The 12,028-nt window shown below is 36.3% G+C and overlaps 1 protein-coding gene across 2 annotated transcripts in view; it reads left to right on the forward strand.

The window, feature by feature from the left end:
* Positions 1 to 12,028, forward strand: part of RELN (reelin) — a 441,212-nt gene that overhangs the window by 331,936 nt on the left and 97,248 nt on the right. For both annotated transcript variants that reach the window (XM_045564269.1, XM_045564270.1), the window contains exons 26-28: positions 839 to 1,010; positions 1,457 to 1,657; positions 6,809 to 7,041. In XM_045564269.1, the coding sequence (XP_045420225.1) occupies positions 839 to 1,010; positions 1,457 to 1,657; positions 6,809 to 7,041 (606 nt within the window). The remainder of the gene's footprint in view (positions 1 to 838; positions 1,011 to 1,456; positions 1,658 to 6,808; positions 7,042 to 12,028) is intronic.

The raw sequence follows: 12,028 nt of genomic DNA on the forward strand, positions 1-12,028 counted from the left end.
TGAGGTAGGAGGATTGCTTGAGCCCAGAAGTTTGAGGTTGCAATGAGCTATGATGACGCCACTGCACTCTACCTGGGACAACGGAGCAAGACTCTGTCTCAAAAAAAAGAAAAAAAATAAACTGAAGTGTAGATGAAGCTTTATGCATACAGATTTTGATCACAGATTTATTTATAATAGGGAAAGCTGGAATAAATTATAGCATGTCTGTGTGATGAAAAATTATATAGACATTAAGATGACCTTAAGTAATTTTACTGACATAAGAATGTGCTTACGATATAATGTTAAGTTTTAAAATGTAGGACACTAATTATACATGTGATGCCTCATCTATATAAAAAAAAACAAGTTGTGATGATATGGATTAAAATGTTAACAGAGGCCAAACCCATGCAATATATTATGGGTGATTATGTTTCATTTTTAATGCATATTTATGTTTTTCTACAATAAGCAAGAATTGCTTTGAAAATTTTTTAAATGCTATTTTAACATAATAGCATATAAAGAAACAGTTTTTTCTTGGTATTTCTTTAAAAAGTTATGACCATTTTTATAGTAGTCAAAAGATATAATTCAATGAATCAAACTCAGTTAAAACATTTCCCCCCTTCTCCAAAAGGTACAATTCCAAATGAAATAAACATGAACACACCTAAACTTGCTTACATGGTTAAACCTCTTGTCTGATTTGTCCAAACTTAGCAACTTTTCAAAAATATCAAGAGATGAAACAAAACTAAACTTTCTCTTGTTGTTACTATGTTATTTTAACAGCTGCTACGAAAAATATGACTTTTCCTTTCTCAACCATAAATAATTTGCTTTTATGCAGATTTGTCTATCTGGAGCTTCCAGCTGCTGCCAAGACTCCTTGTACCAGGTTCCGCTGGTGGCAGCCTGTGTTCTCAGGGGAGGACTATGACCAGTGGGCAGTCGATGACATCATCATTCTGTCGGAAAAGCAGAAGCAGATCATCCCAGTTATCAACCCCACTTTACCCCAGGTATTTCCCATATGTCTGAACTCCAAGAAGACAGAGCATTGTAAAATTAAATGGGATAAATATTCATTTTCTTAAGGATTTAGTGCTTGAAACTGAATATGTAATGTAAGTTTAAGTGTTTGCACTTAATTTTTTGATACCTTTCTATGCTACTATTTCATGGATTATTTAGATGTAAAAAAAGACTGAAGTCTAAGTCATCAAGCAAAATTGTTAATGTGTTTATAAAATGATTAGATACACAGTGGCAAAACATTTTCAGTTGTTAAATCAGCAGGAGAAAAAGTTAATGACAGTAAAGGAAAACAGTTAATTTAGGGATTCTTCTGTATTTTCCTAGAAATGCAAGTGGTACATGGCCCAGCATGTCATGAGTTGAAAATTCCTTTCTTGTTTTTTAAAGCTATCAAATTGCCCTTCTGTGTTATTTGTATTGTTTCTATTAGAACTTTTATGAGAAGCCAGCTTTTGATTACCCTATGAATCAAATGAGTGTGTGGTTGATGTTGGCTAATGAAGGAATGGTTGCAAATGAAACATTCTGTGCTGCCACACCCTCCGCCATGGTGTTTGGAAAATCAGATGGAGATCGATTTGCAGTAACTCGGGATTTGACTCTGAAACCTGGATATGTGCTACAGTTCAAGGTATTTATGCACAAACTTCTTCCCAGAGCAGATCAAGGAGCAATCTGTCTTCCAGATTTATAAGTGAAACTCACAAAGAACACAAAATTTTCATATTCTTAAGTAAGTAAGAAGGGACTTAGTTGAAAGAAGGTTCAATAATCTTATAATTTTAAAGTTTTTCAGCTCTACTCAAAAGAAAAACAGCTTATTCATTTTTAAGGAATCCCAGAAGTTGTGGTTATAGCATTGTATTTCTTTAAGTATTTGTGGAACTCTACCAGAATTAAAAATAAAATTGACTTTATTGCGACTTACTGAATCCCATGCTTCTGAATGATGATGGATAAATTCTTCTGTTCAACTTACTAGTGGGTTTTGGACTTACAAGTTATTTTATGCTTTTACCGTAGGATTTTCAAACAATTTCTCTTCCTTAAATTCAATACATTTTTCCTTTAATCATTATTGTTCTCTTAGAATATTGTTCTTCAGCTCTGTGATAACATATCAACATGTATAGCAAGTATTTATTTTGACAAGCTCTTGTTTCAGAACCCTAATCAAAATTTCATTGTGTTTATAATAAAATCCCATTGGTGAATTCTGGGGTCGAAAGTAATGCAGTTTTAATGAGCTAGCACAACTACATGGTCCTTACGTAACGGCAGGATGCAGATGCTAAATAATTTACAAATGGAATTATTAAAGAGATCAGATGTTTGTAGGCAGCTCTTCAAATATAATTTTCACAGGTCTGTAAACAAGAAAGTTAGTCATAAATAATATGATTAGTAAAAATGTTATCCTTCCTTGTTTAGATTCTGATGCTAAACTGCCATGGAAAAACATATCAATAACAGTATATGAGTCTAGATTAGTTTGTTGGTACCACCTAAAATGGTGAAAAATATTAATAGCAAATATTTTAAGAACACTATGCTTTTTCTCATCTGGCACCTTTTCTATATAATTAGTCACAAAATCATGGTAGCATAGGTGTTAAAGTCTGCAAAGTAGTATTCCAAAGACTACAAAATCTAAATAAAGAAAACATTGTTAAATACTTCAAGTACTTAAACTGTGAACAAGAATGCATAACACTTAAGAAAAAAACCTTAATTCTCATTATTAATTCTATTATTCTCTTAATTCTATTATTATTACATAATAAGTATGGAATATTGGTCATTCAGGGACTGATAATTAATGTATATTTGAAATCTGTGTATAAGAATTGTTGGTATCACATGTACAGAAATACACAGTGCTGGTACATTTTTTGTGACTGCTTGCTGTGTGACAAACATAGGTGCTAGGAATATAGAAATTAAAAATATGGCCCTGGCCCTCAAGGAGTTCAGGAACCACTGAATGAGGCCAAAAAGTGAACACTCACAATGCAGTCCCAGGATGCTGTAGTAGAAATAGGTTTTAGGTGCTATGAAAGTACCCTGCAATAGTGCCTGATGGGGCAGGTGCTCAAAAAATGTTAGTTGAATAAATGAATGGATGGATGGATGGATGAATGAATGAGTTGAAATTGGAAGTCTCTGGAAATACAGAGACTTAGCCAGCTGAAGAATGGAGGGTGAGGAATTCCAATTAGAGGGAACAAAATAAGAAAACACGTGGAAATATACAAAAGTGCAAATGAGAAAGTGTAAGTTTCTAACTTTGAGGAGTGTCAAGTATGCACAGCAGAGGTGAGATATAAGGCTTATCCTGACTGGCATTATATTCTATGTTAAATCAACTTGGTCGTTATCCCAAGAGCAATGAGTCATGGAAGGTTTTTAATCCATTGAGTGTCAGAATCAGACCTGTGTTTTAGAAGTATCATTCTGGCAGTAGTATGGGTGTTGACTTAACAGAAGTAACTGGAATCAGCAAGTACATTCCTTCATTCATTCAGCAAATATTTATAAAGCCTCTATGCTTTAGGCACTGTTCTAGGCTATGAAAGTAAACACAAATAGAGTGTACGGAGTAGGGTGATGGAGGATGGTTACCATTTTATAATGGGTTGTCAGGTTGGCCTCACTAATAAAATAGCATTTAAGCCACAACATATAGAAAGTGAAGGAGTGAGTCATGCAACTGTCTGGGTGAGATTATCCCAGGCACAAGCAACAAAAAGTACCAAGATCTTGAGGTGAGAGTGTTCTTGGAAAGGTTTTAGAAACCACAAGGATGCCATTGTGACTAGAGCAGAGAAAGTGAAAAAGCGAATAGGTAGAAAAAAGTAAGGTGAGACTTCTGTTCTGAATAAAATGACCAACAGAGGGGTGACATGCTCTGGCCTGGGCTCTTACAGAATCACTGTGGTGACTGTGTTGGGATGACCACCGAGGTCAAAGGCAGAAACAGAGCTACCAGAGATACCAGTGGGGCAGCTGTTGCAGTGACCCAAGTATGAGATGGTGGGACCTGTGTATGATAAGAGCAGAGAGGCACAGAGAAGTGGTCAGATTTTAAAATATATTTTGAGTAAAGTAAAGATGCTAGAACTGTAATCAAAGTCAGAAATGAGAAGGCCCAGGAAAACCACAGCATGGCTTGTAAAGATAAGTTGATGGGTCTGAGAGATGTTAAAGAAATACAGTTTACAGGTTCTGATGACCTACTGGGTAATAGAATGGATTCTAGAATGATTTTCACATTTCTGGCTGTAGTCACTGAAATACAGGAAAAGGAGGATTTGTTTTAGGGAGGTGAATGACAAGAACTGCTTAGGCATGTGGGAGTCAGGGGTGCCTATGGGCTGCTGAAGTGGAAATGAACAGGCAGTGGTGATGTACATTTGTCCAGAGAGCAGAAAGAGGCCATGTTTGGGAGTCATAGGTATTCAGAAGGAACTTGAAGTTATGATTGTGAATGAGATTAGGGAGCACGCATACAGTCAAAAGATGAGAAAGCCAAGAATTAATTCTAGGAAACACCAACACTTAAAAGGCAGCCTAGATGGCCAAAAAAGAGAAGTTGTTAATAATGTTAGAAGCAACAGAAGAATTGAGTAAAATAAGGATTAAATTTTCCCACTGGATTTAGTTAGAGGTTTCTCTGGCAATTTTACTGGGGTGGTAGCAGCAAAAGTCAGATCCCAATGGATTAAACAAATGTTGAATGAAGAAGTCTACCCAATGAATATGGCCTTCCTCTCAATATGGTTAGCTGCATAGTTAGAGGCAGACCAAAAACTAGGGAGAATTTTTATTTTCCTTTGTTTTTTTTTTAAAGGTAGGACAAACTTAATCAAAGGTATCTGATGCTTAGAAGGTACCCAAGTAAATATTTGTTGGAGGTATGAATAAATCTTAAATGGGAAGTTAAGGATAAATTATATATTTAATACACCTGAGAGAATGTCTATACCACCCCATTACCTGATTTCTGAAGCACAAACTCGCCAAAGAACTCAAAGTTCCAACACCTTGTCTGCTGTAGAAACAACAGCAGTCATGATAAATTTAAGACGAAAAGCTAAATGTGTGCCCAGTGTGGCTGCCCTCACCACATGCCAGCCAAAGGCCACCCTTACTAATGAGTAACGCAATAGTAAAAGCAATTTGTGTTAGAAGAGTTTAATCAGATGTCTGATAGGGTCAAATCTTTAATTATATTCTTAATATTTTACTATATAAACTTGGATAAATGAGTCACAGTATAATTTCTACTAGCCAAATTGTAAATCATTCTAAGTGATACTTACTAGCTCTGAGTGTGGAAATAAGGAAGATATAAAATCTTCTTTTAAAAAACTAAGGCAAGGTCTCCAAAGCTCAGGAGTTAGAGCACTAGTCTTATAAAAAACTAGACAAAGCTACCTTGCAATCATAAGGATTCACTGGTTGACCTCTTGAGCTCTGGCCCAATATTACTAGCCTATGATTCTACCTTTATTTCATCCTTTATTCCTTGGTCATGATCATGCTCTTTTGATTCTTATTTCAATTTTCCTTCTATAAAATTTGACTTGACTACTCTTGCTTATCAAGTCTTATATAACAAAATCGTATAATGGCTCCAGCCAGCAAATGAAATAAGATATGAATAGACCATTCATATAAGACAGAATGTAATTAAATAAATCATTTATAATATATATAATAAAAAAAGTTTTACATTTACAATTATGAAGAAATGTAACCTAAAACAGTAATAAAATTCATTTCTATATTTATTAATTTAGAAAGAAACTGTCTTAAACTGTAATAATACCCAGCACTGTGATAAAACTGATTCATTTGGACTCAACTGTTACAAAATGAACACATATAACTGGAAAATTTAGAGTATTTCTACATTTTGACTCAGTAATTCCTACTCCTAGGAATTTATCTGGTTATAACAAATCAACTGAGGAAAAATTTTCTTGGAATATTACATATAATAATAAAATATGATGTTAAATATGAAGTAGGAGGAAAGTTCTAGAAGTATAATAATTACTTTAACTAGATGACCAAAATATATACTTCCCTATAAAGATCAGAAGAGAACATAGAAAAATAAAAAGTTATACTAGGGCAATGGGGTTTAGGTTGCATTTTTTTACAATCTTTTTAAATGTTATTAAAACTATGATGACAGTCTTCTACATGAGTGCACAGAACAGTAACAGTTTTATTTCTGGATTATGTTGCCTGTTTGATGCTGTGACAAAAACTTACCTCTTTCATCTGAGTTGACAATGATTTCTTACTAAGCTGTGGCAAGAAAACAGAATAAAGATACTCCACTGAAAGCAGAGAGGACAGCCCTCTCTTCAGGTAACCTTCCTCGTCTGAAGACTACTGCTGTTCCTCCATCTTCTGCTCCCCTCTGTTTACACCCTGTGGGGAAGGAGAAGAAAGTAGTTTCTTGGCATCTTATCTTTTGTCTGGGACTCAGGAACCACAGATACTGATTCTCTCTTCTCTTCTATAATCCCAAGAAATCCACAAAATGAGTAGCTGGTCCAGTTTTCTGTTTAAACAGACCTATTGCTTGCCTAAACAAAGAATTCTAGAATCTATGGAAGAGTCTTGGTTGGGATTGAGCTGCACAGTTCTTACCATTGTAGATTGAATGCAGACTCGCTAGGAGGAACCCTGGCTGCTATAGCACCTCATTTGTTGAATGATGACTTGGAACTAAAACCTTGTATAATTCTGTGCTTCCTTTTAACAGCTAAACATAGCGTGTGCCAATCAGTTCAGCAGTACTGCCCCAGTTCTTCTTCAGTACTCTCATGATGCTGGTATGTCCTGGTTTCTGGTGAAAGAAGGCTGCTACCCAGCTTCTGCAGGCAAAGGGTGTGAAGGGAACTCCAGAGAACTGAGTGAGCCCACCGTATATCACACAGGGGACTTTGAAGAATGGACAAGAATCACCATTGTTATTCCAAGGTCTCTTGCATCCAGGTAAAGTAATCATTCTCATTGAATTTGGTCCATACTATCGAAAAACACAATCCCAAATGTCATAATCCTGAGTGCTGAAAGTCTGAAAGATCAAAATCCCAAAAATATAATTCTGGAAAAAGTAATTTTAAAAATTCTTTAAAAGACATTTGTTTACATTTTTAAAAGGGGGTTTATTTGAGAAACACATAAAAACACGACAGAACACTTCATAAGACACTTTACACAATGAAATAGGCAATAATAGTATACATATCTTTGCAAGCATAAACACTCAGATATACTAAAAATAGTTGTGTGGGTATACCAGTTATGAGAAGACAAACCACATTCATAAAGAAATGGGTCAAAAAACACAATGCATAAGTGCATATCACTGTGGTTGATAATTGTGTGCACCCAGCTTTATAACTGTGGTCATCTCAAATACCGTGACAGGCAACCTAAGTCCTTTGATGACACGGATCAAAAATCATGATGGGTCACCACCACATATGCAGTCACCCAAAGCACAGAGATGTCAAGAAATTTTATCTTTCACAAATGTAGATGTGCAAAAAAGGACATCTCTTCATTTATTGAGGAAGTTTTTCGACATTTTTACATACATGCACGATGCTTAACACACAGTCAAATTGTGATAATGCACTTTCATAGAGTCAGATTTGCAAAAAAATGCATAAAGCAAATTAGAACTTTCTAAAAGTTTTTACACGGTTTATACCTCTGGTCTTGGAAATGATGCAAAGATGAAATACATAGCATAGCAAATCGGTGCTCTCTGTGAAGGGGCAGAAGCTGTATGTGACCGGGTAATTTGGAAAGGGAGATTTCTTGTATCTTTTTTTGCCTGTATTTCTACTTTTTTGATGATCTTCAAAATACTTGCTGCACTTATATTTAGAGAATGGTTGTGGTCTACAAATTTTGTAAGTGTATACTGTCCATTTGAAAGTCTGGTCAGTGCTTGGCCATTGCAATTAAGCAGTTTTCTACTTTTGCAGCACAAATAATAATTAGCTTTTAAACTTTTTTCTTTCACCATTAAGTAGCCTCACACACTTATCACAGACTGCTTGCGAGGGAACAGTGCCATAGATTTCTTCTATTGTGTTGCATACAATACAGTCAGAAGGAATGCTATTTGTCTTCCCAATACCAAATCTGTATTAGTCAGGGTTCTCCAGAGCGATAGAAACAATAGGATATGTATATGGACATATGAGAGGAGATTTATTAGGAGAAATTGGCTCACACAGTTATGGTGGCTGAGAAGTCCCATGACAGGCAGTCTGCACGCTGGAGACCCTGGGATGCCAGTAACGTGGCTCAGTTCGAGTCTGAAGGCCTCAACACCACAGAAGCTGATGGTATAACTCTCAGTCCAAAACTGAAAGCCTCAGGACCTACAAGGCTACTGGTATAAGTCCTGGAGTCCAAAGGCCAGAACACCTAGAATTCTGATATCTGAGACAGCAGAAGAAAAGTCTGTCCCAGCTCTCAGAGACCAGTTTGCCTTCTGTGTTTGTTCTCTCTGGGTCCCCAGCCGATTGCATGGTGCCCTCCAACCTTACGGGCAGATCTTGCCCCATCTAGTCCACTCAGACTCACTCACTAATCTTGTGTGGAAATACCCTCACAGACCACCAAAATAATGCTTTGCCAGGTTTCTAGGTATTCTTTAATCCAGTCAAGTTGACACCTAAAATTAAGTCCACAAGTCCACCTCTTGTCAGCTTGGCACCCATACACATCTCCTTAAACCATACTTAATTTCCAAATAATGACAATAATTCTACCCTACGTGATGCAACTAACATGATGCAACTATCCTGCATCCAACCAAAAATGCACTAATCTCTTCCCTAGGACTCAGTTTTCAGGATTTCAACATTTAGGGTTTTAATTTAGGGGGATTGTGATTTTGGGAATTTTAGACATTAGAAATTTTAGACTTTAGGGATTTTGATCTTTTGGGATTTCAAAATTCAGGATTATGGTGTTCAGGATTGTGTCTTTTGAGACTGCAATCAGCCCAGATCCTTATGTGCCATGGCTGCCATTTATTGAGAACATTTATTTTTCTCAATTATCTCAATAACCTATAAGAATTTATACAGTCTAGCTATACTTATACAAGTAAAGACTCTTGAGGAAAAGAGCCCTGGAACAAAATTTCCAAAATGTATGCATGCACATAAAAAAATGTATGAATACACACAAAGCTTGTGAGTGAGATAAATTTACATGTTTAGTATATTCAACAAATATTTATTGAGCTTCTGCCTGTGCAAGCTGCTGTTCTGGGCACTGGGTATAGCAGTAAACAAAATGTATTAAAAGCTAAAAGAGTTATAAGGCATTATTTTTTTAATTTTTTATTGATACATAATAATTGTACATATTCATGGAGTACATGTTATATTTTGATACAAGCGTATCACGTATAATGATCAAATCAGGGTAATTGGAACATGATTCACCTGAAACATTCATCATTGCTTTATGTTGGGAACATTTGAAAACTTCTAGCTATTTTGAAATATAATAAATTATTGTTAACTATAGTTGCCGTATTGCACTATTGAACACTAGAACTTTTTCTTTCTATTTAACAGTATTACCCATTAAGCAACACCTCTTCATTACCCCTTCCTACCACCCTTACCAGCCTCTAGTAGCCACCATTCTATTCACTATCTCCATGAGATTGATTTTTTTAGGTCCCATATATGAGTATGAAAATGCAATATTTGTCTTTCTGTTCCTGGTTTATTTCACTTAAAATAATGTCCTCCAGATCTATCCATGTTTCTGCAAATGACAAAATTTCCTTCTTTTTCATGGCTAAATAATATTCCATTGTGTACATATACCACGTCTTCTTTTTCCATTTGTTCCTTGATAAACACTTAAGCTGATTCCACATTTTAGCCATTGTGAATAATGCTGCAATAAACACAGAAGTGCAAATATCTTTTGGTTACATTTTATGTCTTTGCCTCACCCAGGCAAGGTTTAGAGGCATGCCCTTCCCCTCTGCAATGCTCACCGTGTCCATTAGTTGTATCAGACTTTCACTATATGTAGATTTTTAATGATTGAATGCCTCCTTACATAGACAAGTTGAGGTACCTTGCAATATAAATGATTCCTTTCAATGCCTATTAAAATAACTAATAAAACAATAGAGAGAAAGATTAAAGATCAATTGATGGAGGAATGAAATCTGTGGACCAAGAACTTGAAGTGAATTAGTTTCAATAATAGGGCAACAAATTTAACTCTTAGCATCTTGGCAGCTAAGACAAAGGGGGAAAATATAGAATCATTTAATTCTCATTGCTGAGTAAAAAGAAAGAAAGCAGACATGTTCTGATTTTTTAAAAAGATGTACTTTTTTCCAGGCTTGCTATTCTAGAGTAAATTTATAGCATGTATGCCTGGACCAGATAGAGTAGGTAACACAGAGATCAGTATTTCTAACTATATCATTTCACAAAAGATAAAGAGCCTTTTTTCAAGTTTTAAGTTCTTTTTTTTTTTTTCTTTGAGACAGAGTCTTGCTCTGTCACCCGGGTAGAGTACAGTGGTACTCATAGCTCACTGTAACCTCGAACTCCTGGGTTCAAGCGATCCTTCAGCCTCAGCCTCCTGAGTAGCTGGGACTACAGGTGTGTGCCACCATGCCCAGCTAATTTTTTTTCTATTTTTGGTAAGGACGAGGTCTCATTCTTACTCAGGCTGGTCTTGAACTCTTGGTTTTAAGCAATCCTCCCACCTTGGCCTCCCAAAGTGCTAGGATTACAGGTGTGAGCCCCCACGCTCGGCAAAGTTCACTTCTTAATTGAATGCTAGAATATGCCCTTAATTGTGACCCAGTCAAAGCATTTCTGTTTAGAGCTGAAATGACATAAGAAGTCTATTTGCGCTGCTTCTTGATGGTGTTACATATGGTTGCGATACTCACTGGTGTCATTCAACAATATTTTCAGCTTTCTTCCTGCCTAGAACACGGAAGGATTGTACATTCCGTCACCCTTTAAAGTTTGGCATGGCTGAATGAAAGGTGAATGGAAATGAAACATGTGACTTTAAGAGCCCATGTGCGTATTACCATGTTCCCGGCTTCACAGAAGCACATATTGAGATGAATTGACATCTACCTGGGTCCCCGAGTACAATAAGCAGACTCCCTTGCCAACCTACACTGGACATATAAATATGCGAGAAATAAACTTGTTGCATTAAGCCACTGAGATTGGGGGTCAGCCACAACATAACCCATCTCATTCTGACTTATATATAATGGTAAAAGCTTAGCAATCTATAGAAGTGGCTTATTCATAAAGTTCTTAGAGACCATTCTGTGTTGACACTTCACCTAATCACCAAATTCACTGGTGATCAATCAATCGTCTGGCTAGATAAGCTGCTTGTGTTCTCTGCTTCCCTTGTCACTTAGATGTTCATACGTCTAATAATGACACCGCAGCCTTTGGTAGGCAAACTTCCTGGATAGAGAAGGAGCTTATTTGTTTGAGGATATTAATCAAGTTTCTGTGCTAATCTGCTAAACCTTGAAGCATAATCTTTAAACACCAGCTATTTCAAGAAAGAATTTGTCAATCAGCAGATCCAGGTCCATTTATAGGTAATTTTGTTGTCTTCACATGTCAGTGTTCCCTGTAGTTTGTCAAAGAGAGACTCAAATGCTTTAGATATTTAATGTGGAAGGGGAAGAGTTGACAAAAGAAAAAAGAAACAAGAAAGGGAAGGGATGGAAAGCACCCAGCAGTCACTGGCCCACAGGAATTCTAAAATTCAGCAAGAGCCTTGTTACTAAGCTCCCTCCTCCCTCTTCCAAGAACAATGTCTAGGACAAGTAAGTTTCCTGGATTAAGGCAGTTCTATTCCCTGGGAGTGAGCCCCTGATCCATTGTTCTTCTCAGCTCTTGATCCTACTCTCTAGGCTAGACCTGAGACA

The sequence above is a fragment of the Lemur catta genome, chromosome 11, assembly GCF_020740605.2.
Source record: "Lemur catta isolate mLemCat1 chromosome 11, mLemCat1.pri, whole genome shotgun sequence".
In the NCBI taxonomy this organism is placed as follows: Eukaryota; Metazoa; Chordata; class Mammalia; order Primates; family Lemuridae; genus Lemur; species Lemur catta.